The sequence below is a fragment of the Hypoxylon trugodes genome (assembly GCF_022578975.1).
Source record: "Hypoxylon trugodes strain CBS 135444 unplaced genomic scaffold F4822scaffold_7, whole genome shotgun sequence".
NCBI lineage: Eukaryota > Fungi > Ascomycota > Sordariomycetes > Xylariales > Hypoxylaceae > Hypoxylon > Hypoxylon trugodes.
The window spans coordinates 2,202,760-2,228,878 of NW_026250022.1; the positions used below are offsets into that span (position 1 = coordinate 2,202,760).

The following is a 26,119-nucleotide window of genomic DNA, read 5'->3' on the forward strand; positions in this document are numbered from 1 at the left end:
AAGAAAACAACCATGGACTTTGATCAATATATTAGTTGGAATACATGCCTAAGAAGAGAATTTGAGAATTAGTACCTATAGTGCCAAAATTGGTTTGCTGACAGTCTTTGGAACCAGTACGAGCCGTTCCAGATATGGTTGAACAACGGCGCGACGGAACATACAATAATTTCTTTCAATACAGCGTCCAAGGTTTCTTGGACACCTCTAAATCTATATCATCCGATTTTATTATCTTTATGTTATAAATGAAGGAAGCTAACAGGAATCAAAGCTAATAGGAGTCGAAACTCCGGTGCTTTCAGCGCACTGTATCGCGATCCCGCCGTAAATATCCAAGCCTCTTTCCAAATTAGGAACCTAGCACGGGCGCTAAATTATGTTGCTTCCGGGAAAAGTGGAGATATTCGCCGGGCAGCATCCCTTTTGATAAGGAGATCTATCGTGCGTTGTTTCCAAAACACTGCTAATGTGCCATAATACAGTATATCTCCATAGTATGGCGGCGCATTGTATTATGAAGATTAGATTTACAGGGCTATAAGTGCTGTAATGATAGGGTTCATAAGGGGGCTGAAGTGCGCTGTAAGTGTGCTGTAATTATAGCGCTCTACAGGGCTTCAAGCATTATAATTACAGGGCGTTTTAGCTGAGTGCTGTAATGTGCTGTATTTATAGAGGTGTGAGCGCTATATATTCAACTACTATAATAACCTAGGTACCTAGATATAGCGCATCTACCGCTAAGGTACCCTATAATTACAGAGCAATTCAGCATAGGTGTCGTTTTGGTGCAATGGCAGTTTATAGCTTATTGGACCGCCGTAAGATCTAGGTAAGGTACCTAGTTCATTATACCTATGTGTGTGAATATATGTACCCTAAATGAATTTTGCTTTGACAATTACTTCCTTTAATCCTCATCAACGTCTGGGTAACAACTCCGTACCTTACCCTCTTCGAATATTAGGGCGATACGAGATCCAAAGGTAAATGGGTCTCCTTCGTATATTACGAAGTCCCTACTACGCGGAAGCATCAGGATATCCTCAACATTTTTGGACACGAGATCGAGCGCTAAGCTCTGATTTCCAGGACCGGCAACCCAGCTGGCTTCCCAAATGCTATTTCGGATGTGGTTATTCGTGTCGTCCCAATTCGAAATGGCTACTTTGACGCCGGAGTCTAGTAACACCTGGGGCCCTAGTCGGTCTACTAAAGGCGGGCCTGGGGGACAGTTACGGGAATCCCAAAATAGGGGTTCACAGCCCCAGAAGGGTGCGACGATAACCGAGACGTTGGCTTCCGCGAGTTCGGCGGCTATGAGATGCGCTTCAGAGCCCCCCATTATGACGATGTGGGCGCCGGTTTCTTTTTTAAGAGCTATCATGTGCGCGATGACGTCTTTGTTGTTGGTGTGGACGACTACGGGGATGTCGCCCTTTGCTGCGCTTTGGTAGATGGGGTGGAGTTGCTTGTCCGTAGTGAGGAGGTCGTGTAGTTTGTTTATCTGCGATGTTATTGAAGGTGTTTTGGACGCTGGTTGTTGTTATATTAGTTTTTGGCGACGGTTGATGGTGGGTAGTGGAAACTTACATTTTCCATCATGTCCGATCGTGAAGTGAAGGGCTCCGCTCGGACTAGCGATTGCGCCATCATCTAAGACTAAAAGCAGTGAACGATATCAGCAAGAGCTTTGGTCCTTTCCCGGCGTCTTCTCTAAAGTCATTAAAACTAATTGAAGGGGGAAAACTGACGTACCACTTTTCGCCCCTGAGCGGAACAAAGCGCTGATACCATGGAAAAAACCGTTCGTCAGGGGCGGCGTTACAATTCGGGTGACACCACCCCGGTAGGCCCTCTCCAGATGCATGCCGTCGAATTTGATACCAAATCTACTCGATATGGGCTTTTCATATTCATCGCCTGCCGAGGCACCATCAGCCGTAGACGGTTCTTGGCGCATCTCAGTCAACCCGTGTTGCCGCGTAACGATAGTTAATCCCTAAAGAAAGGTTCCCGTTAGACTATCGGAATAAATTCTAGAGCGTCGTACCAACTTACGGGGAGCATATATCCGTTTTCAAGGTCTATCGTCGGGATTTTATCATCGACGGCTTGGCTTGCTATCTTGGCGCACCTGCTTTCGCCAACACAGGCAATTTGACCTTCGCGTACAACAATTGTTAGATTTCCGGTCTGTGGCTGTCCACTCCTCAATCCATTATCGCCAATGAAGCTGGTCTTTAGACCGCGGATGACGATATCGGATTGACCCGATTTACAGGAACTCTCAGGAACGACACTAGGTCGCGATTGCGGGGCTTCTTTAACATAGGATACGGACTCCGAAGCCTTCCATATACTGTCGGAAGCTCGAGCCACACTATTGCCATCGATATATACCTCGAGGGGTGTTGCGCCTACTTGCAAGAGATGCCGATCCCACACTACGAGATCGGCGTCATAGCCGGGTCGTACAAACCCAACCTTGTTATCAAGACCTAGGACACGAGCCGGCACTGAGATAATTGATGAAATGGATTTTTCCGCGTCAAGTCCGAAATGATGAGCAATTTGTGCCTCGTATATCAACCATTGGCCATGTTCCGCCGGGTGATCGCGGGTGAGAGCAAAAGGAACTCCATAGTCAGCTACTCTAGCGGGGAAATAGGAGCTCACGCTATAAAGCTCCCTTTTATCACCCCAAGAATCCGAAAAGCCAACAACAGCGATATTCCTAGCTTTAATTTGGTCCAAAAGGAGATCGGCGTGTAGCGCATGATGCAAGGCCGTAATATTGAAACCAAATTCGTCTGCGTGGTCAAACATGGCTAAAATATCCTCGGTTTCGTATCCGTGCACATTGACGCGAACATCTCCCCGCAAAACGTCGACTAATGTCTGCCATTCCAAGGACCGGGGATACTCCCGCGTTATAGATGACCTTCCCTTTGCTGTCGAGGCAGCCTGACACCACCGATCTTGTTCTCGCTTTATCCAGCTGGCATTATCGTACGCTTTGCGGAACCAATACGACTCCCCGAGCCTTGTTGAAGGTCCGCCGGGCACATTTTGGAACTGTCGCTTCTGGTTTTCGCCCATGGCCATTTTGAGATATCTCTGGGGTTTCCCGGAACCTCCTTCCGCCACATTAACGAGCATACCGAGAACGGAGTTGACCCGCTTCATCTTAACCACGACACCTTCACCAGAAATCTGGTTCTTGGCACCAGTCAGTATGAGTGAAGTTGTTACCCCACCACTGGCGATCACCGGTATTGCACCATCATGAGGCTTAAAAGCATCAATTGCACGCGCCCATGGGGTAACGGGAGCCGATATCTCAGTAACATCCTCCGTAGCCCAGAGCTGCGGCGTCTCCCGTACACCGGCGTGAGAGTGTGCATCCACGAGTCCGGGGGTTACGATTCGACCCTTCAAGTCTACCACCTTATCGTCGGGAGAGACTTGTTTTAAGCTCTCGGGGGTTGCTTTTGATACCCTTGTGAAGATTCCGTCTTGCATCTCGATAATGCACTCGCGGGTGACTTTGCCATCACCATTGACGAGTGTTGCGTTATGTAGGATAGTACGTTTCCCTGTTCTGGATACTGTAGCTAGACGTGAAGCTGCTAGGTTTTGGTCAACGACTGGGTGTTGTTGGTTTAGAGCGCATTGCGCGAGGCCGTATTCTAGATCTGTTGCATCGAGCTGGTAGGTAGTACTGGAATCTTGGTGAAAGACCGCAGGCCATCGATTTGAGAGGAAGAAGGTCGTAATGATGGCAACAATAACGGTCAAAGCAATGTTGCTCTTAACGCCGAGATATATTGCACCGTCCCTATAGCTCCGGCCCCGGCGACTAGGCCCCTCCTGAACTTTGGCCTTTTCCATGTTCACGGATTATCGTCTCGAAGAGCTTGAAGCCCGGTTCAATGGCGAAAAAAATGTCATAGATACTATTTAAGAATTCACGCGAGAGCAATATCAAATTCGTTTAAGAAACAATATACATTCTAGATCGGCAAGCTTACTCGTTCGCTAGAGCTATCGCTGTTAGGAAGATGGTCGTCGCTAAGTTGCTGCTCGATTAGGCAATCTCCCTACCGAGCGTATCTGGAGGGGAAGGCATGGATCCATTTTAAAGACGATCTAGGAGCTAATAGATGCTCGCCGCAATTCGCCACTATCGGGACTTGATGCCGAGGCATTGGTATCAAGAGAGCTCGAATGGACGTAAGAAGGGGAGCTGATAGCTACCTTAGGTATGTAAGTGGTTGATGAGCATTACCTACCTAGGTAGGTATCTAGTTAGTGATATCGTCCTCCTGATAGCTAGAGGTACAGGTCATAATGTGTTGATAGAGTACCATATTTTAAGGAGCTTCAGCGGTTAACTCCCCGGAATTGCCGCATATTGGGCCTCTTAATTACGTGGAGACTCACTATAGTTGTAGGGAGTAATGCGCTATACTTTGATGGCATACCAGGGCTCGACCTCGCAGTATAATTGGTTCAATTCTGTCACTAAATTTATTAAGAGACATGCCCTAAAAGCCCCCAAACTATAATGCATACACCTACACCTATAGGGGTAAGCGCTTAGGCCCCAACCTTGGCATCAGCAGGTACTGCAGAGGCCTAAACTATAGGGAGATAGGCGCTGTAATGCAGTGGTCGTTAAAGCGTATTCCCTGGCTATAATAGGCACGTATAGTTGCTATTATCACACATATATGGTCTCAATGATTTCGGAATCGCAAGTAACTAGAAAGACTTGAATATTCAGTATGTATACCTAGAATAATTCGGAGAAGCTAGCTATATTTCTCCTCCGCCTACTGATTTATTCTGTAACAGAGGTGGCTTTGTCTACAGTACGTAGCGGAAGACGTCCTTCTGCTGTTTGTCTGTGAGATCTAGGAATTCGTTATCAGGACTTCTAGGCTCGCTTTCCGCTAAGCTCAACTGATCGCGCCTCTTGTTCTCCCATATCAAGTAGAATCGCAGCGCAATACTAAACAATATACAGAGAGCGAAACAGATGAAAGCAGCGAGGAAAGCAGACTTGTACGCCGGCGCTTCGCTCGGAATAAATAGCTGGGGAGCAGCAACTTGGCCAACGCAGAATGCCACATACATCATACTAGATGCGGTAGCCTTCTTGGTATAACCAGCGAAATTGCTTGAGACTAGTGACATGGTGAGGGTACCAACTATGCCGTGGGTTTGTACGACGTAGTAGGAACCCAATAGCCCACGTTGGTTTTCACGGGGCAAGGTATAAAGAAGGACAGCGCCGATCAACGCAGGAATCTGGCAACCTAAACATACAATTAGAAAAGGAGAAGGAAGGGCGAAGAGCATGCGGGTGGACGAGAAACATACCAGCGATGAGCCAGGTGCGAATGTTCTTGAATCGTCTGGTCATAAACCCTCCGAATAGGATACAGATGGCTTGTATGACGCCCAGAGGCACCAAAAGAAGGGTTGAGTAAAGAGCGCTAAATCCGAACCCCTTGACAACGATACTTCCAAAGGAGGCGACGCCACCTGCGGGAATATCGTCGAGGAAGAAAGTTACTACAAGGATCCAGCACTGTACGTCCATCATGCATTCCTTAAACTGCGACCATTTCCATACGTGGTTTTCGACACCGGTGCGATTTTCTCGGACACGTTCAATGGCTAAGGCTCGGTCATGTTCCGAAAGCCAACGAGCATTCAATGGCGAGTCGGGAAGATAGTAAAACAAGAAACCTCCGTAGAAGATGGTGATTGCACCAAATATCAGGAAAAACCAAGCCCAATTAGGAACATTATGGTTGGTGATATGAGCAATGCCGTAGCCGAGAAGTCCACCACAGACTTGTCCGATAGAATTACCGAGGTACCAGTACGAAATGCGAAGTGGCTGCTCGTCGCGCGTCCACCATTGAGACGAGATAACGATGAAGGCAGGGTTGATACAAGATTCTAGACAACCTAGAATTGCGCGAATGGTCATTAGGCTAGCGAAGGAACGCGATGCGGCGGTGGTCATCAGTACGGCACCCCAAAGACATGTTGCGACAGCTACAAATCGGCCAATAGGAAATCGGACGATCAAGCGAGCAACGACGGGCTGAGAAACCATGTAGGCAAGGTAAAATATCGATCCAGAAGCCCAACTGTATTGGTTACCGACAAGATGCTAGAAACTGTTAGTATAATTGAAAATAAGGGGTTACGTTACACAACACAATACACACGTTGTCGGTGGTTAGACCAAAATTGGCGGAATAAGAGAGCGCATTCTTATCCATAAAATTAAGTGTATAAGTAATGATCATCTAACATGATGTTAGTCAACTGAAGACCCAAGACAGCGGGAATAAAATTACATACCAATGGTAGAAGATTGCGATCGATTTTGCGCAAAATGCGTTTGTTGTCATCGTCGCTCAAGGGACCGACAGCATGCTGCTTGGCGAACTCATAAGCCTTGTCGACATCATCTTGCACTCCCTCACGAATCGACTGCGCCGTAGTCTTGTCGGTGTTCTTCTCCATGTTTAATTTCATGGCTTCACGAATTCGCCGGGTTCATGACAGACGGAAAGAGAGGAGGCCGTCGAAAATCATCGTCGTCCTCCATTGTCTTTAATACAAATATGACAGGGCGAATTACGGCTTATCTCTGAACCACCAGTAACACGCGATGAAGAGAGCTGGGTGTTGTAGTTAGTTCAATAATGACTAACCCGAACCACTCTAGTTATCTCCGCGTATCGTTCGTCCCCTTTATCTTCTCCTAGTCTTGCCGAGATGACTACTTAATATGGAAACTAGCAAGCGAGTGAGCCCATAACTTCTTACGTGGTATCCACGTCGCTTATCACTTCCCCGCAAAATAGGGACCAGACTCCGCACTCCGGAATGCAGCCCTGGGAAGTATGGATATCACGTCCCAGGTATCAGGATATCATCAGGGGTCCCTAGTAGATATGGATACCTCAGCGTTACCATGAAGTGGACTTGACTTCAGCTTGAACTATGCCTGATACAACTACATTTCAACATCGAACATATTCATCCAACCCCAGATGAATCGTCCTCGACCGACGAGGTCCAAGACAGGTTGTTCTTCATGTCGCCGCCGCAAAGTCCGGTGCGATGAGACGAAGCCTGTCTGCAATGCTTGTACCCGTTTGGGTCTAACCTGTTCTTACGAACCTGGTCGTTCAGCTAGTTCATCCGAAACGCATCGATATCGTGTGCGCTTCGTCAGTTCCAGGTACACAAGATCACGCCCAAACGAAAACAAAGGCAGCCCAATCGGAGCTGTGTCCCCTAACGAACGACAGCAATATGCAATCCCGGACCACAACCGCGAGGTCCCAGAGGACAATTTAAGTCATCGCTCAGATGTATCACAATGTGAGACTATCCAAGACAATTCTCCGATACTTCATAGTTCTCCCACGCAGGCGTTGATCAAAAGCTCGCCCCAACATGATATTCCTCCTAAGGTAATCCCGGACTATGGTGTATTCAACTCTGGCTCCCAGTTGAACAGTTATGAAGCCCCCAAAGACGCTGGCTATGTGCCGGCATTTTTCGACCTTAACATGAACTTCGACTTACTAGGCGAAGATTGGTTATCTCCGCAGACGATAGGAGATGAGCCTCCGTCAGAACCAGAGCCATGTACAGCAGACATAGCGGAGTCCGAATCAAATGTACAAGGAGCTGCAGTTGTAGTTGGCCCTGACGATCACCGGCTGATCCAGCACTACTTGAATGTTATGACCAACTACGCCAAAATACGGTGTTCCGGTGACGAAAATATCTACAGCCATATTTTCAGTAATATGGCGTTGTTTTACGCGCCTCTATATAATGCCTTGATGGCGTGGACGGCCTTACACCTTGGACAGACAAGGGGAGAACCCGATATGGTTCGGAAAGCCGAAGAGCGATACGCGCACGCCGTCTCCCTAACGCATCGGGACCAAAATGTCGCATTGCACTTCGAGATTTCCATTGTCACCATATGGTTCGCGTTGCAATTTGAACTTCTCGCCGCCAAAGGAATTGAAACTTTCTGTCAGCATCTGGAATTCGCAGCCGATCTTGTTGATGCTCACCGGCGACATCAAAGAGCCGGTGGAGAGGCGACCCCCCTCGGACACATTGGCTGTCGCATGTTAGTCTGGCTAGGCGCGTACGATTCTCGCGCATCCTGCATTGGAGGTTCGGGACGTCTATTACAGATCCTTGAGTCTTTTCGCTTAGAATATGACTTCATCGACGCCGCATTCCCGAATTTTCCCGGAAGCACCGACGATCTCAAGCCTTGCTTGCGCTTATCCCTAGAACTCGACTATATGGAGAGTCGGATCGTCCAGTTACATCGTAGGCCCGGTACCGCGCCGGCTGCAATATGGTCGTCGGTGCAGTCCGGTCTTATAGCTATGCGCGAACGGCTCGAAGGTGATCCTTCAGTGGCTCCGATTATAGCTTATATCACCAATCCGACACGGTCGCTTGCGGCTAGGATCACCACCAAGCGTTTTAATAGTCTGCTACTCCTAGCGACATTTTACGGTGTCGTCATAACTTTCCATAGGATGTTACCTGCTCATATAGCAATAGAAACGCTGGGTAAACTCTTACCAGCTGAAGCTGCTGCGAGCTACATCATTCGCCTAGCGTCATGGGTATGTCGGTTTCGGCCGTCATCCCCGCAGAATATTTGGCCACGCCTTCTGTTCTTAGCCGGTATTGAAACCACAGATCTGGCTTATCAGGATTGGGCTATAAACGCACTCACAGATGCGGAGATCTGGGGGGCAAATTTCCGCAGGACACGTCTGCTACTCGAACGGATAATCGATGTTCAGAGCACAAAAGGGGCTCGGGTTGACTACCTCGATGTTATGAGGCGAGATACAGGCTTGTTTATTATCTAGTGAAGACGATATATCGTATGATCGAATGTAAAGTGATACTGTAAATGATACACGAGCGTAAAGTGATAATATAGCGTGTTTGCTATGATGATTAACGGTTGTTAGTGTTATCTAGTACTGTAGTCGACTCGTCACCCAATCGGCTCGCCCTTCCCCTATTAGGCAAGTCCGTCGTCTAAGGTGGGATGGGTATGATTTATCTATAACCTGCTAATAAATCAGTAGGAATACTACCAGCTGCTTGGTAGCTTGAGCCTTCTAATTGACATGAAATTAAACAATGGAGAAGCATCAAGGGAGTACTCGCCATGAGCGAAGAAAATCCAGTACTAGAAACAGAAATTTGCTGTTCTCCTCGCTGGCTTTCTGTCTGATAATATTCTATTTTAGCCCCTCATTTTTATCGCGAGCCAGGCATTGTTTCCACCCCTCATCTGGTGACCGACCGGATACGAGCAGTGTAGAGAAATGGTGCCCCCTGCCGGACACCACTGCCCCCGCAGACGATGGCCTGAAAGACAGGGAACATTTTATAAACTCTCAACAACTACAATTGCAGGTGAAACGTTTATCTGAAGCCGTACAAGTCCCAACTGAGAGCTTCGACGATAATGGTGAGGTTGATGAGGATTCTCGTTGGGAAACTTTCCAAGAATTCCATCAGGTATTAGAGAAATTGTTTCCACTTACGTAAGCAGAATTTACCCCCTTTTCCGTTTTTTCTTTATCAGATTCTGACTCATCGCTAGACATTCAAAATTAGACCTTCGTAAGGTCAATCGTCATGGCCTATTATATACTTTCAAGGGTACAGATGCAACCCTGAAACCGATTCTTTTCACGGCGCATCAAGACGTCGTTCCTGCGGGCCCCTCGTCTCGTTGGAAGTATCCGCCCTTCGAGGGGCATTTTGACGGGTCCTTCGTATGGGGTCGGGGTGCGGCCGATTGCAAAAACGTACTCATTGGGCTGCTTTCAGCTATCGAAGACCTGCTATTACAATCATTCGCACCTCGTCGCACGATTGTGCTCGCTTTCGGATTCGACGAAGAGACAGGAGGTCTCAGGGGCGCAGCTGCGTTGAACCAATCGCTAGTTGAGGAATGGGGCACGGATTCATTCTTGTTCGTTTTGGATGAAGGAGGTATGGGTATACAGAGCCAAGGAGATGTCCTCTATGCCTACCCAGGCGTAGGTGAGAAGGGCTATTATGACGTCGAGTTGACGCTCGAGGTAAAGGGTGGTCATAGTTCGAGACCCCCGAAGCATACTGGTATTGGCATCATGGCGGACGCAATTGTGGCGCTGGAGAAGGAGCCGTATTCTCCGCGGCTAACGCAGGCGAGTCCCTTTCGAAGAGTATTGGAGTGTAGGACAAGATACTCGCCCGATGCTGTCCAACCATGGTTACGCGACGCTCTTCTCAGCGGAAGTGAGGAAGAAGTTGCCAAGAAGCTTGCGGAGGAAGAGACGGAGGAGCAGTGGCTGGTGCAGACCAGCCAGGCCGTTGACGTTATCACCGGAGGCGTTAAGGTTAATGCACTGCCCGAGGACGTCAGGCTCGAAATAAACCATCGCGTGGCGTTGCACGAGTCAATCCAGTCCATCAACGAACATATCCAAGAAGTATTATCCCCTGTGGCGCAGAAATACGGCCTTCAGTTTGAGGGTTTCAATACCTCAAAAATGGAAAGACTCGATTTCGGCATTGCATCGTCTGGGATCTTGAGGATTCAATCATTACAGGTAATCGACCCGGCCCCCATTTCACCAACTAATAACGGTGTATGGAGTGTATTCAGCGGTACTCTGCGACACGTCTTTGAGAGTACGGAGAGCGGAAAGGGTAAGACGGTTGTACCCGTTGGAAATATTATGACGGGTAACACGGATACGGTACATTATTGGAACTTGACAAGGAATATATATAGATTCACACCTTCAAGGAATGGGACGAGGATGAACCAACATGGTATCGATGAGCGGATGGGTCTAGATGCTCATTTGGAAGGGATAAGGCTATATTATGGTAAGTGAGCTACTTCGTGTGAGGTGTATCTGTTGGGTTCTTAAATACTAATTATCGCATAGACTTAATCCGTAATTTCGACAGCTGGAATGAGGCATAAGCTGGGAAGCGTTTGTCGATATCGCGCTCTTCTGCTAGGGACTTAGGCACCTGAGTATAAGCAATGTAGGGCATATGAGCACTGTATCTGAGTGAGCTTTAATGAATAACTCCCTATAATTATAGCGTATTAATGTGTGGCGTTATTGCATTCTGTGAGGAAAGGGTCGGACGCGCTATATTTCCATTCAGCTCAGTATCTGGAGGGCGAGTGTAGGCAGATATGCACTGTAAGTTCAGCATCGTTACCGCGTAGCCTACTAGGTGCTTGGGGTAAATACGCTAAGGGCCCCCGATGACAATGAGAGAGGGCGTAGCTCAAAGAAATTACCTATTTAGATATTTAGGCAGGCAATGTGGTTAAGAAGAACAACCCATTGTGGTGATTATCTTGGTATTCTGATGCGCACGACCTCAATAACGCTTAGGTGCTTCCTATAAATGCCTGGGCAGGTATAGTGAACCTTGCGGCTCTAGAGGTCGATTATAACGCATCTATAGGTACCTATGCGGTGTTTACAAGACTTAGCCCTATTGCGAGGCCTAAAGCCTTCGTGCGGGCTCGAGTTGCGGGGTTGTATACCCGCAGGAGACCTAAACATCGGAAGTCACTTTAAGTCCGGCGGGCTCTACCCCAAGACTTCCTAGAATATAGCGCTCAGCGCTCATAACAGGCGGCAGTCGCACGCTCGGGGGCTTCTACTAGAACACTTTCCTGAACACCTATAGGGCTCTAGGTACTCGCACGTAGGTACAACGGAATATGCGCTCTATGAGCTGAAATTCGCTATAATTGTGATTTTCAGCGTACAACTTCCAGTGCTTACATGCCTAAGTAGGCACCTAACACCTAGCTACCTAGGTAATAAAAACGCACTACTGGGGACATGTTTGCATTGGGTCGACGAAGGTTTTGCGAACGAATGACGAGAACATGCCCGGCAAAGCGACTTTTCGGTTTCACTGCATTATATAGATGATCTACTCTCGATGTTTAAGAATAGCATCGAAGTGTCGCGAATTGGCAGATCGGCCAACTCTGTCTGAATCTTTCCCATACCGGCCGATCAAAACAGACGATAACCTCTAAACCTCCATCCCCGTCCGCGGTTGCGGGGACCCTAGGGAGGACTATAGGATATCTCTTATTCATCAACTTCGGTAGTCTAATGGCGTCACACTTTCCAATGATACTGCCCCAATCCAATTCGTATGCACCCTGGTCTGCCCATGAGACTATAGAAATGCCATCATGGGGCGGCCCTAGTGTGATTGGAGGATGGTTGTCGGGTGCAGCATCTAGGTATAGTAGTACGTCCCGCACGCGCTCCCCATCAACTTGATGCAGAGAGGTGCGAATTGTAGTGGCGATTTTAGCCAACGCCGAGATCGAGGCAGAATCCAGCGTCATGTCGCCGCTGGGAAGGCTGGCGTTTTTAGCAAATATCAAATCCTCTCGTAAACACGTAGCAACTGCCATAACAAAAGCAGAGCCGAGGTAATTAGGAGATAGGGGAGGATTCAACCGCGAACGGAAGTTCACAGGGAAACCTATCGTGCTGGTACCCTTTATATCGGTATTTGGATCTGATTCGGCTACTAGTATTGCACTCCAGAGCAATACTGTGAGAATGTCGCCTAAAGAAACCCAGCCTTCAGCATCTTGCGAAGCGATATACTGATTGATAGCTTGCTTCAAGCTCTGTAAGGTCTTTTGCGGAAAGAAAAAAATACCAGTCGTCCAATTAGGAGAATGAAAGGATGAGCCAATAGGTTTGACGATGTTTTCTTGAACGTGAAGGAGTTCGGGGATTGAAGCTGGGGCCCGCTGGTCAGAAGCGTGAAATTGCTCGAGCAGGGCTTTGCGATCCAACCAATCCGGGCCAAATCCTATAGTGGATGCGCTTGTCCGAGAGTAAGAAGCCCAGATTTTAAGCAAAGCTCCGAATCCGGTGATGTCAGTTGTGCAGTGGTGAACCGCGACACACAAGATGAATCCTCTATTGACGAGGGCTAATCTTGCACGAAATACTGGCGCCGGGTTTGGGAATGGAGGTTGAGTGTCAGGAGGTATGATTCCGGGTACAGTAAACGCCGAAGGGGGGAAGTGTTGTTGTTTAAGGGTAGCATAGTCGACAGCATTTGAAATGTCTTGCTCTGAAAATAGATCTTTGAGACTCTGGTAAGGTTTACTGAGGGAAATGTGTCTGTGATCGTCGCTGATAATAATTTCAGAGAGAAGGTAAGGAACATCAGCGACAACTCCAGCTAGGCTAGTTTTAAGTATATGAGAAACGTCGGCATGTGTCGAAGGGAAGCAGAACATCTGGCGGACGTAACCGCGAGGCATAAGCCTATCGAGCGGAGACAGGGTTGACATATTGAGGGACTGGATATGTCTTAGGGAACCGGATACTGTTTTTATCTGACAGTTGGAATTAATGAGGCTTTACGAATACATCGCGTTATTCATCAACATCCAACCCACCAGTTAAGTCATCACCAAAAGGCTAGATAAACCTTCATCCCTTTAGTATCGTCACGGTAGCATTTCGTTGAGCAAGTAACTACTAGCCTTAAATATCACGGAGATATCGGCGGGGGGGATTCATTGAGTATTATCCCCGAAGATGTCTAACAATGAACGGGCAGTAAGCTAAGCTTACCGTGTAAGCGTGAATATGCGGAATAGAATCTGTGATTACCTACCTAGGTAGGTAGTTTATTTCTAAGATTTTGGTTGAAATCTTATAGTGAATCAGCAGCAGTATTCAGAATTGAAATGAGGACTTGCTTCCGTAGCCATCCAGGTCGGATCCCGCCAAGGCCTTGGTATCAATATCCGTGATCCGGGACTCAACCACTACTCTACGCGTCGCGCGCAGCAAGGATTAACAAATGTAATAATTGTTATACGTTTATTAACAAACGCGGAAAGATTTAATAATAGTCTACCACGCTCGATCTGACATAAGGTACCGACAGAGTGGAAGGATGGATAGTTGCTGAATAGTCTGTTATGATATTTGATATCATATTATTACGGCACCAAGAGGAAATGGGTGAGCAGCGCTAATAATAATGCGGAAGGCCGTTGGACCCGTTGGTCATAGTGACTTATGTCTGACCCAGGCGGAGATTACCGTGCTGGATGAGCTGCGCTGCTAGATCTATGCGCCCCATTCTCCTTTATGCAACGCGGGACGGGAGTCTGAGGAAGGCGCCTTTAAGATCTTGGGACACCTGACACGTTGTCGTGCATGTTTATGAGACATTCCGTAAGGTCATTTGATTCCAGTTAAGTAGAGAGGTTACATTGATGACATCCATCTTGTGCGCGGTGGTTGCTAGGTCAGGAAAATACGTAATCGTTGAAAGAAAAAGAAAAGATCCAAAAAAAAGTCGGACGCGTCTAGGGCTAGATCTACAAAAGGTACTTAAATACAATTACAATAGTGAAGTGACACAGCATCAGGGCACTCGCATGGATCAGGGGTTTAAATCTGGTTGTCTGGCTGGAAAAACTTGGCGGTGTGGCTTTTGGCGGGGTGTAGGTGTTCCAAATTGGAACATCGGTACGAATGGTACAAATCCTCCGGGGAAAACAAGACGTAAGCCACAGTTATTTGTGTATCGGTACCCGCCACGGTAGGGTCTAGTTGATAGCGGCCGGTAGTAAACAGGGTCTCTGGGTCTCAATCCCTCAATCAAAAATACATTGGTCAACAACATTGGGGAGACCCGTGATTCCAACCCGTAGGCATAACACACCTGAACATTACATCAAAATCCGCGAGCATGGGCATATTTGCTGGTTAATGCTGTTCCTTCGTTTGTAAATTGTTCCTTAATTTTAGTTAAGTCTACTATTTTCTTGCTGCTGCTTTAATACGTACAATACACGCGAATTTCAGCAACGCAAATGGCTAGGAAATAAAAAATCTCCTTTTTTAAGACTCGCTCGCATTACCTACAATCTCATCGCAGTCAGCGCCTTTTTTTCTCACTTGCTTTATAAATCGTAACGAAACGAACACAATATCGCTCTCGACACCTTTAATGATATAGCCGTGCCACTTCTTCGCTAAGTTTTACAACTCATATCTCATATTCAACCTGTCCATTTCCAAGGATCTACGTCGAACCGTGCGAAACACCACAACTTCTTAGGCGCATATGCACGATCACCGTTCCTACTGCGACTATTAGCCCTCGTCGATTGAATACACGATCCCCCGATCAATACCCAAACGACTCGAAACTTTAAGAAATGAGAAATGCCTAGTCGATTGCAAAAAGCTCGTCGTCATCCGCCTAATCGCGAACCCTTAGTTCCAATTCAACAGAGCATTGAAAACGGTGAGTTGGCGCAGGCTTACATCTCTCTACGTACATAGCTTTTTTTTTGTCATCACCTTGGAAATTCCAGGAACAAAGTCTTTCAATACCTCTTGTCTTGTGATATTTGCATATAGAGAAGTGACACTTTGTTCCAACCCCGTACCCAGCACAAAGCAAACACAGAATAGTATCCCAACAAGGAAATTGAATGGACGCCTGTTAATTCGTGTTTGTAGAACCTGCTTACTTGTATGCTGCCGCGTCAGATGCTAGCCCTAAAGCAAAACCGGCGCATACTCCCAACGGTTTGAGAACCACCATGAATACTCTCAGCGCGACCCCCGAATCCAAATACAATCCTTATGCCACTCCTGGTTTCTCACCAACCAGCAACTCTAAGATCCCCTCTACTATTCGAACCGTTCCTAGCTTCGATGCTCCCTCGGATGCTTCCTCGTTAGATTCACCATCCGCACGAAATAGCGGCTTTTCTAGTTCCGTCAACAGCAATGTCAGCGGCACATCATATCATTCTCAACAACAACCGACACATAGCAGCTCAACCGTGAGATTAAAACAACAGTCGCCAGGCCCAGCATCGCCACAAGCAATATCACAGAACGAAAATTCTTATATGTCCGCAAGCGACACAATGCCAGGAGGAAAAGATCTTACAGAAGAACAGACCTTATCTTTACAAGTTCCAGAATCGAGCGCGCTAGAAGATAGGTCCAACAGAATGAGAGAAGGTTCACCACAATGGGACGGCACCGTCGGCAAGGCTGGTCTGGGGAAGACAGGTCGAGTGATTAACAAGTTGGTGTCCGATAACGAAGCATTAAAACGAGATATCCAAATCGAACGTTTTAAGGCTGAAGAGGCTAAACAAGCCGCCAAATTAATCGAAGATAAGATGGAACGGATGGTGTCGGACTACGAAAAACGATTAATAGAAGACAATGTTACAAAAACGTTACTCAGTCGCAAGGAGCGCCAGGTTAAAGATTTACAATCTGCAGTCGAATTGGAGAAGAAACGTACAGCAGATGCTCAAGAGCGCGAAAGATTTTGGCGCGAAGAAATGGAAAAGAGCCGTCGCGACACCAAAGTTCAAGTTGAGGAAGCCAACATGCATGCAGCACTCATGGAAGGTCGATACAATGCTATTTCATCACATTGGAAGGATCAAGGGGACGAAGTCAAGCGCGCTATGGCCGGCCTCGACGGCAGGATCAAAACGTTAGTAGAAGAACGGAAGACGGACGATGAAAAGATCAACGTTTTGCGCGATCTGTGTGACCAGCAAGATGGGAACATACGAGACCTTCAAAGACAAAAGGATGAAATTTCCCGGAAATTCGAGGCCTACAAGCGTGAACAGGAGGAGGCACTAAAAGATATGAAGAAATCGGCCCGTGAGGGAGAACAAGAGCAGGAAAGATCCCTCGAGGAAGCAAAGCAAGTCCTTGGCAAATTGAAATGGGCGCTCAATGTGAAGCAAAACGTAAAGGGCGCCAAGTAAATGGACTCTTCGTTTTATGACATAATTCTTCGTTTGCGGCCTCTCTTTGATCACGCTCTACTTTTTTGTCGAAATTTTCCTCTATACCTTGACTACCGAAAATAACGACTTTGAAATTACAATACCTATTTGTTTTATCGCCTTCGATTCGAATTTAAACGCGCCACAAGTCCACCTTACCAAAAATCTCGCCGAACATAGGGCCATGTTTTGCTTGAAAATTGTTCCTACTCCTCGTGGTGTCGGAGTGGCAGTCCCTTTCTTATAGTTTGAAGCAAACCCCCCTTTGCTTACATAATCAAGTGAACCAGTCAGGGGTAAATCAGGGAAGGACGCGAGAAGAAAACTTCTGGATAGGTTACGACATTTAGGATGGCGCTCGGGGTAAATGGGGTTCTGTGCCACGGTTTGAAGTTGGAATTACATCCTATGGTCCATAACATTCTCGATTTTATTATAGGACAGACCGTGATTCGGAGGGTACAGGAAGATCCCCCCAACTCATGACCAGGCATGTACGAATATTTACATTCATGACTCTCCCTTCTATTGTTCTCCTACGTTGCATATACCCGGGCTACAAGTTAATAGAAAGGAAATATTTACATCCAAGACAGTTCATTATGATGGTGTTTTACTATATCAAGACTATAAATCGTTACGATCCCTCCAGGTACATACTTGGCCTCAATTCGCCTCCCACTTTCTTGCTTCACGAAAATTTTCGTTGTAGCAAACTGTCATGAGTATATGTCCCAATTGAGATGATGTACATGGGAACTTAAGCTAAAACCTAGCCACCTCTATCATCAAAACACTTATGTTGACGTAGCTAGATAGTATATAAGATCAAACTACCTCAACATCCCAACCCACTGTTCCTCCCCTAGATTCAGAAAGACACATGATTCGAAAGAACAATACAATATCAGGGAGGATTTACGGCCTAATTGGTTCAAGTTTTGACAAGCATGAGTCAAATGCCTTGGCGCATTTCGTCGTTCTTTCGCCGTTTACGCAGCACAATCATGTCATTCAGCCCCCAACTGTGTACTAGTTAACGACTTCTGGGATTTTCAGGCACCAAACCGGCTTCTATAATAAAACAATTGCATGGCTACCTTCCTACTTAGGTACATGTCTATGTACTGAAATTTATTGTGACAATGTTGAGATCGATCTGCCCTAAGTATAAACAGTTTCGTAAAAACCACCTACTCGATCCTCAGCCAAATCAACATTTATTTGTGTAAATATTTTACCAGGATACAATGTATGTAATCCAGAGTTATATTAGAAACAGTTCTACACGGCTCAGTAAATCCCCACCAGCTATTAAGCCTACATACCTAGGTAGTAACTCAGTCCCTACGTACGTCTGTGGACCAATGTAGGTAGGGAGTTTATACATATGTATCTATGTGCATATCAAATATGTATGCACATGCACGTACCTAGTATATATAACTCTTTTCCATACAGGTACCTGCCATAGTCACGCTTCTTTCAATTTGAGTTGCTTCTTTATGCCCTCAATATCCGCAAGATGTACGGCCAAAAATATGGCTGGCTCCAAGGTTTGTGTAACTGCTTTGGAGAATTGGCGCAGTTCATATGGACCCATTCTGAGGTCATAAGATGTAGAAACAAAGATACCTGAATGCCTACTTATGCAGGTATAAGGTTGTCTTACTCAGTTTGTGGCAGGAACACCAGAAACCCTAAAGATTGGTATACATAATGTATTGGTTAAATCCTCCAAGGGGCACCTGCCTGTCGCCGGATTGTCACCAGATCACGCTTGTATTAACCTAAGTACACATACACAGACACATAGGTATATGTCTACATATATGTACATGTACCTAAGGCATATTAAGTTATGCACTTGGTTATTAAATTGTGTGGTGCCTGGTATAGATAGGTCCTTCCAAATGAATATGAGCTCACATAGAAGCTACACGTATATCGTAGGGCACTAGCCTGGAGTAATTAGACCGGGAGCTGCTACCCCTTTCGTGTCCACGTTCCCTACCCAGATTGTTATCCTAAAACCCAGAGTGAAATAGCCAAATTTCTCTCTCCTTTCTCTAAACAACATAAACATGAATGACCATTTGAGAATACATTTGTACGCATCTGACGAGCAGACCTGAGCGCTCTTATAACGTTGTCTAGTGTCCCTGTCCTCTAAGCACGATATTCTTGAGTTATATTGGCTGTGAAGCCTGGAACACCCACCACAGGCTGTCGTCCAGCCAGTTTGACTGTTTATTCCCTCCGTTATTTTCGTTTTTGTTTTTGTCTTTCCTTACGCCGATTTCTGCCACCTATTCGCCTTTTCCCACACACATTGATTTTTGTTTCTCCCACCGCCTGCTTTCAAGCTTTCATCGCCGTCAACATCTCACGCGCGTCGACATTGTTCTCCGCGTTATTCTTTCAGATTCTTCTACTTAGATACCGGGGTACTTAGGGAAGTTAGTTGGTGAGTAAACAAAACATCTTTTGCCCTAATCTCTCCCCCCAAACCCCTCCAATTCTTCTTGACCTGGACACGTCACTCCCCTTTTCACTTCATCCCCAAGCCCAGCACCCGAGTTCCATCGCTTCGCAACCCCCCCTAAGTCCTATTGGAAAATTTATCCAAGGGATAATTTGGATTTTATTCGGTTGCTTCTGGGCTCTGCCTAGTCTTCATCTCGAAAACCTGAAGTTTCAGGGGAAAGCAGACAACAACGAACAAAAAAACACGTAAAACTTTCCAAAATAAAACAAGAAAAAAAAAAAAAAAAATACCTACCTCCTAACACTCTCCGCAATATTTCCCGCCTGTTTACTCACACCAACACAAATGAGACGTATTGCTCGTTTCCCATACCTTCGAGTCGTACAACCTTCATTCATGGACTCTCTTCTCATTCATCCGATCACCATTTCCACTTCGTTGGCCTATTAGATGCCCAGGTTTTCTTCACTTTTCGTCCGTTTAGTCCCTTCGCAGCCTGCTACGGCTAGTCCACGGACATCCTTCATCATTTCCCACACTTTCATTGATACTCTCGACACATTCGTACCTTACGGTGTCTATTGGCAAAAGGGCTCAACGTATCCCATTACAATCTCTGTTTGATTTTGTACCAGTTAAATCCATTCTACTTCGAGTAGGATCACTCGTCCTTACTTACACTATTACCAGGCAAGTCAAATAAATATTCGTGTTCTGAATGTTATCTCTTTCGGCCTAGGATATTTTTCCCAAATCCAGGTTCGGGAGCTCTCAGCTTCTGGAATACAAGCTAACTTCTATTTAAGATCGCCCGTACCGAAAATGTCGAGCTTGTATGCTAGGCGCGTGGAGGACGCCCTCCAGAGACAATTCCCTCGCTGGGTGGCGGCCAACGAGGCTATTTCTTCCGCCGAAGCTGACAAGAAGAATCAGTATGCGGAGTTCCTGTTCGCCGCAAACTGGATCTTACGTCCAGGAGGACTCCGGGAGCTTCTAGACAAGCTCCAAATGTATCTTAAGGTGTGCCTTCAATTTTGCCTCGCCACTATACCTCCTAACAAATATATAGACCACGGAGGTTTGCTATGATTTGGAGTCGGGCTCGGTGAAGCTCAGATGTTTAGTAACTGAGCAGGCGGCGGTCATGATCGCCTGCCAACTAGTAGCGGATGAAATCATCCAAAACGAGCAAGCCAAGGACAGCTCTGTAAGTATCTTTCCAAGTTTGCATTACCCTAAAGCAAAAGGCTAAACTACCATCAGGCTCCTAGTGCGAAGATATTCCTTCGTAAGAATTGGCTTGCCGCCAGTCAGCAGGAGAAAGGGGCTTCTATCATGGCTTTTGCGCCGGTGGAGATCCTGGGTTTCAAATACCACTCCCCCTGGACCGCGCCGAGCGACTCCGTCAAGAAAGGCGTAACGGCATTGACGCTGGTGCCTGGAGGAGCCATGAAGAAGCTACAGGATATAACTGGGTGCACCATGATTGCGAGCTATGATGGGCTAATTCTGTACATTGGTGCCGAGTCCCAGGAGCAGATCAACGTCGCACAAGGAAAACTTAATACCTTGGCTAAGTATGCTGTAAGTTTATGTTCGGCCTATTACCAGTACGAGGACTACTTTCTAACAGAACTTAGGCACAGTCGCGCCGGCCTGACCGCAAATGCGAGTCTTTCATCTACGCAGAGGATAAACAAGGGGCGCAGGCAACATTTACTTATATAGGCCACGGTCCGAAATCCCTCCTGAAGACTTTCTTCTTGGATCGCTCCAAATACAGGTTCAAGCCACCCTCGACCTACGGAAAGATCTTCGAGCAAGGTGTCGTTATCACTCTCCTGGATCGCAACGCCTTACTGCCTGTTGCTGGAACCACACCGGCCATCCCCCCCGAGCGTAAGGATGAACTATATAGAGCGTTCATGCCCCCTTGGCAGTATGGGTCTAAGTACACAAATTACAGCTCGTTATTGATAGCGCCTCAGCCAACTCGATTGGGGGCACCTCAACCAGCCCGTTCAATGGCGCTTCGTCCGGCCAATCATGAGACGAGAGTCTCATCGTGGGTTCGCGAACTCCCCACGCCCGCGTCTTCGATACCGCCCCGGGATAATGAAAGCGATACGACCGGATTGGGAACAAATGCCGATAATGGCCAGCGAACCGGCCGCTACGATCCTCGGCATCCGCGTGAGCAAAACGTCACGCGCACTGATTGGACGCCGCCTCACTTGCGAGGTATGAATTCTGCTGCCCGTCCTCCAACAGTTCAGAAACAGAACCTACCGGGCCTGATGACTAACATGACCGGGGGTGCTTCTGAAGGCTGGCAGCAAGGAATAGGAGCACCACAAGCTGCTGCTAGCAGAGCTAACAAAGAGCCTGATTTGCTCGAGTTCGGAAACCACGAGGCCAAGCCTATGAGTCCCAACATAAGGCTTGCTGATCCATTCATTGGCGCGTGGGGAGGTGGCGCGCATTCACGGGGTAACCAACCCAAGACTATGGGCCAATCCCAAATCAGGCACAGTACCATGCATCAACAGGCGGGCGCCCCTAAAAACCGCAGAAAGGGATATTTTCATCAAGAAACCATTCCAAACGAAACACCCGTAAATGAGGATCCGGACCCCAAGTTGGTGCAGTCTATCAGCCAAAAGCTTGCTCGAATGATGAGTTGCTTGGAGCTTTTTCAGGGAAAAGTAACTTTGAAAGCTAGCCTCGGACGTCTCTGTCTCACGACGATCAACAGCGACCACGTCTATGTACCGGGCCAGGCTTCACAAGGTAAGGCTAAGTCTTTGAGAGATATCAAAGATGCCCTAGACAAGCATCATATCAATCCTCAAGATACCATATTCACCAATATCCTAACCGCGGAGGGTGGAGATGCGAACCATATTGCGCTTATGCAGGATGGCTTCGGAGAGAGACTGTGGCTAAGCGCTTCTCGACACACTACGTACGAGTTAGCTTGCATCGTTGTAACGGAGGACCGTGAACAGTTAACATTCTTTGTGGAAGTTGACGGCAATGATTTTACTTACCAACTCAACGAAGTCACCTCCAATTCATCCTGTTCCATGTCTGTACACTGCCCGAAGCGACCTTGGGACTTCCAAGTTACGCTGTCCAAGTCTCGAGACTTGAAGGAAGTCTGTGGTGACTTTGCAAAGGACCTGGTTGATAACATGCGTATCACGTAAGTGTATTGCTAGCAGAGTTTTTGGTTTGTGTATTAACTAACATCTCGGAATAGACCCAAAGAGCCCCACGAGCCTGGAATACCTAATCTGGAGGTGATCCTCAAGAATGAATATGAAGCACGAATACTTTGGGTACGAACTCGCAATACCGCCAGCTACGTGGGCAACCCGAATGCTCGCTCATCTTCCGAGGGTCTCAAAACTAACACGAGCTTCCCTTATTGTGTAATGGAGATCTCCGAGGTGCATGATATGAAAAGATTATCCACTCAGTCAAGCGAGAACTCAGAGTTATACTTGTACACACAATTCGCCGGAAATCAAAAGCTCGGCCAGTTACCCACCTGGTATGAAGTTTCATTGCAGTCGAAGATGATCATTGATGCACTTCAGCAGAATCAAGATCTCGAATTTGGTGATGAGGTTGACTGGTCCCCGGAGGCACTTCAGCAAGCCGGAGCATTCGACGAACTCATCCGTTCCACATTCGACATGGTAAAGAAGATTGATGGAGTAGGTTATTGGGGAGATAATTTCCAGGACGCCTATATCCACGGCATACCCGCTTCCCAAAAGGGTACGGGTTTCGGCGAGAGGTCCATGAAATCGATCTGGTAGCGAGGTTAACTAGTCAAGGTTGCCGGAAATGGTCACTACTGATGATGAAAGGGTCCGGGTTTGGGGGGTGGGGGGGGGGGGGAGTTCGACTTAGGGTGAGAGAAAAGGGACGAAACAGAGCCCTCCATGATATTGTTTTCTAGTTTAGGTGCTGAGTAGAGCTATTGCCTTTGGCCTCACCACGCACATCTCTTTCACCACGAAAACCCTATACGTAGCTAGGTAGCTTGGTATCCTAATAAATGCCTATTTGATGATGATGAAATTTGGTCTTGAAATTGATTTCTTGCTTTATTGTTCTTACTTGGTGGTGACTCGAGCGAGAATAATGTGACTTGCAGAGTAGATCCAATGGTCGGCTACATGCTTTGAAAATCGTCCTTTATACTAGGAATAATGTTGATATTCTAATCGAATAGGACAACTAAATAAAAGGCGTAAGTATTATTGTATTTGACTTTGACTGCAAAATGCTTACACTTCTAATGGGTATTCCTCTATCTACTGCATTGGCGGAGTGTACATGAATGCATTCCTAGATTCATACCAACGCATAACTCGTGGAATGCGTACTTTAGGCATATAGACACCTAATACTCAGTACAGAGCATATGATCTACCTCTTCCATCGATGTCTCTTCTTAGCCGAGGCACGACATCTCAACATTTGTCTGCTAGATAGGTATATAGGCGGGTAGCCTACCAGCGAACACTTAACCATCCATCTCCTTTCTTTGTCTTCGTCTTCTTCTCCGTATCTTCCTCCTTTACTTCCTTCAACCTACTACTATTCCCTACATCTCCCAATCCTAAACCTCTCCCAACTTCCCACCGCGGTCTTCGCGTAATAGCACTGCGACTCCGACTAGGACCAGGGCCCTCGCTTCCCTAAAGCGCGCCTAAATCTAGCGGTACACTGCTCCCGCGACCGGCGCGGTATTTGCGGGGACCGCCTTGGAAGGGTCGGGGTTTGGGGAGCTCGCTTTCGTCTTTGAATCGCCAGCGGCTGTCTTGGACTATGTAGCGTTCGCCACCGCCGGGTCGGCTCGCTTCGCGGGGGCTGGTTACGCCGCTGCTTGTTGGTGTGGGACTTGGGGATTTGCCGCTGCCGTTTGGCACTAGGGTGTAAGAACTTGGGTCTAGCATTGAGCGCAGGTTTGAGCCCGCGCGTTGTCTGCTTGTGGGTGCTTCGCGGGGTGTTGGCGCGGGAGGAGAGGGTGCGGATGCGGGGGGCGGTGGGGGTGGTGCTGATGTTGGTGAGGATCGACCGCCCGTTGCGGTTGCGCGCATCGCGGCTTGGAGGGCGATATTTGGTGATGGGGAACTCGAGGGTGGAGCTGAAGATGGCGGCGGAGGTGGTGGTTGCGAGCGTGATGGAGCTACAGGAGGTCTTGGAGCAGCGGCTGGAGGAGCCGGCGCCGGCGCAGAGACCGGGGGCGGAGGAGGTGCTGGCGCCGGTGGAGCTGGTGCTGATGAGGGAGGAGGCGGCGGCGCATGAGAGCCTGGTAAAGGAGGAGGATGCGGGGGGTGAGACGGCAGTGTTGAAGGTTTTCTAGATCCAGGTGGTGGGGGCGGCTTCTTCCCGATAGGAGGCGGAGGTCCTTTCGACGAACCTATCGAGGCGGAAAAGGGTCGTGGGACGTCGCTAGCTGTTTTTCTTAAGTTTGCTACCGAAGCGTGAGATGTTGCGGGAGGGGGTGCAGGAACCGCACGTCCTGGTACGGCTGGTGCGGATCCCATAGGCGGTCTGGGTAGTGTCGGTGGTTTAGGAGCTGACGATGTTTCTGTGTCGGAAAGATATGACGCGCTTTGGTTTGCTGTGAACATGTGTTGTTAGGGAATACTGCGCCTACACTCAGAGTGCTCGGGAGCTTACCTCCTGTATCTACACCTCCACCACGTTTCTTGAGCTTTGGCATGCCACCTGCGAATAAGCCTGCTAATTGTGGCGCTGGTTCTGCGGATGCATTAGTGTCACGGCTCACTTGATCGCTATTACTCCTCGCTCTATTACCCGATACGGGTGGTGCAAGTCCACCTGGAACCGCGGGAGCTCTGGGTAGAACTGGGACAGGGGGCGCTCCTCCTATCGCTGGTCCGCCTCCTCCACCTCCTGATACTACTCCTCCTCCTACTTGGGGGGCAGATCGATCGTTGGTAACGGCCTTCTTCAAAGCTCTCCCTTTCGATATATCGCTAAGCAATGCGCCTCGTCCGGCACCTGATGCCGGTGGTCGTGGTAATCCACCTGGGGGAGGAGGCGGTGGTCCTCCCATGCCGGGGAGCGGCGGTGGGGGAGGTGGTGGAGGAGGCATCTCGAAGAACGGGCTCTTTTCTTAATGTCTTTGTATTCCCAGTTTTGCAGTTAATGTATCGGAATATGCTTAAGTTGGTCGAGAGTAGTAAATCGGAAAGATGGCCCGAGGGGTCGTCACCATACGCGGGTTTCAATTGTGCAAAAGGATATGGTCAAACTGTATAAATACTCGGACGAAACAAAGTGATGTGTATTTGTTTTTCGGCTATGACTGGGTATCTACTTGGAAGAAACAATTGCGAACGACGCGCGGACGTAACAACATATAATGTAGTGAGTTTGATGGTGCCTAATGGAGTGATGTTTAGGAGATAGAGCAGACGAATTAATTTATGGAGAGATGTTTAGAGTTCCGCTGGTACTTGTTACCAGCCGCTCGCTGTCGTCACACTGTGGCGCAGACTACCCCGCCATGATTATATCCTTGTTTGATAAATACTGCCCTGAATATCCTTATATACAGATTGAAGAAGAAGATTACGTAATGCATCCGGTCAATCGTAGAATTTCCAATTGAC

At 47.6% G+C, this 26,119-nt stretch overlaps 8 protein-coding genes across 8 annotated transcripts; 4 read left to right on the forward strand and 4 right to left on the reverse strand.

The window, feature by feature from the left end:
• Positions 1-650: 650 nt before the first annotated feature.
• F4822DRAFT_411066 (composite domain of metallo-dependent hydrolase) lies at positions 651-4,307 on the reverse strand. The gene is made up of 4 exons (XM_051458822.1): positions 2,065-4,307; positions 1,762-2,005; positions 1,597-1,665; positions 651-1,539 (listed from the first exon to the last, which is right to left on the reverse strand). Exons 1-4 carry the CDS (start codon positions 3,895-3,897, stop codon positions 914-916), a joined length of 2,772 nt encoding a protein of 923 aa, XP_051312503.1. The 5' UTR covers positions 3,898-4,307; the 3' UTR covers positions 651-913.
• Positions 4,308-4,565: 258 nt separating this feature from the next.
• On the reverse strand, positions 4,566-6,718 carry F4822DRAFT_325309 (MFS general substrate transporter). Its single transcript, XM_051455533.1, has 4 exons — positions 6,391-6,718; positions 6,255-6,335; positions 5,392-6,196; positions 4,566-5,327 (listed from the first exon to the last, which is right to left on the reverse strand). The coding sequence occupies exons 1-4, from the start codon at positions 6,565-6,567 to the stop codon at positions 4,876-4,878; spliced, it is 1,515 nt and encodes a 504-aa protein (XP_051312504.1). The 5' UTR covers positions 6,568-6,718; the 3' UTR covers positions 4,566-4,875.
• A 127-nt stretch (positions 6,719-6,845) lies between these two features.
• F4822DRAFT_325315 (uncharacterized protein) lies at positions 6,846-9,097 on the forward strand. The gene has a single exon (XM_051455534.1). It carries the CDS (start codon positions 7,089-7,091, stop codon positions 8,955-8,957), a length of 1,869 nt encoding a protein of 622 aa, XP_051312505.1. The 5' UTR covers positions 6,846-7,088; the 3' UTR covers positions 8,958-9,097.
• F4822DRAFT_325316 (carboxypeptidase S) lies at positions 9,098-11,433 on the forward strand. The gene is made up of 3 exons (XM_051455535.1): positions 9,098-9,647; positions 9,707-10,986; positions 11,049-11,433. The coding sequence occupies exons 1-3, from the start codon at positions 9,238-9,240 to the stop codon at positions 11,084-11,086; spliced, it is 1,728 nt and encodes a 575-aa protein (XP_051312506.1). The 5' UTR covers positions 9,098-9,237; the 3' UTR covers positions 11,087-11,433.
• Positions 11,434-11,513: 80 nt separating this feature from the next.
• On the reverse strand, positions 11,514-14,121 carry F4822DRAFT_411071 (transferase family-domain-containing protein). The gene is made up of 4 exons (XM_051458823.1): positions 13,795-14,121; positions 13,661-13,741; positions 13,574-13,605; positions 11,514-13,500 (listed from the first exon to the last, which is right to left on the reverse strand). The coding sequence occupies exon 4, from the start codon at positions 13,463-13,465 to the stop codon at positions 12,080-12,082; it is 1,386 nt and encodes a 461-aa protein (XP_051312507.1). The 5' UTR covers positions 13,466-13,500; positions 13,574-13,605; positions 13,661-13,741; positions 13,795-14,121; the 3' UTR covers positions 11,514-12,079.
• Positions 14,122-15,143: 1,022 nt separating this feature from the next.
• F4822DRAFT_325365 (uncharacterized protein) lies at positions 15,144-17,200 on the forward strand. The gene is made up of 2 exons (XM_051455536.1): positions 15,144-15,444; positions 15,663-17,200. Exons 1-2 carry the CDS (start codon positions 15,363-15,365, stop codon positions 16,946-16,948), a joined length of 1,368 nt encoding a protein of 455 aa, XP_051312508.1. The 5' UTR covers positions 15,144-15,362; the 3' UTR covers positions 16,949-17,200.
• Positions 17,201-20,279: 3,079 nt separating this feature from the next.
• F4822DRAFT_445008 (uncharacterized protein) lies at positions 20,280-23,311 on the forward strand (the record flags this gene model as incomplete). Its single annotated transcript, XM_051463317.1, has 5 exons — positions 20,280-20,477; positions 20,527-20,664; positions 20,721-21,041; positions 21,098-22,662; positions 22,720-23,311. 5 exons carry the CDS (start codon positions 20,280-20,282, stop codon positions 23,282-23,284), a joined length of 2,787 nt encoding a protein of 928 aa, XP_051312509.1. The 3' UTR covers positions 23,285-23,311.
• Positions 23,312-23,826: 515 nt separating this feature from the next.
• F4822DRAFT_325391 (uncharacterized protein) lies at positions 23,827-25,770 on the reverse strand. Its single transcript, XM_051455537.1, has 2 exons — positions 25,161-25,770; positions 23,827-25,101 (listed from the first exon to the last, which is right to left on the reverse strand). The coding sequence occupies exons 1-2, from the start codon at positions 25,597-25,599 to the stop codon at positions 24,173-24,175; spliced, it is 1,368 nt and encodes a 455-aa protein (XP_051312510.1). The 5' UTR covers positions 25,600-25,770; the 3' UTR covers positions 23,827-24,172.
• Positions 25,771-26,119: the final 349 nt, after the last annotated feature.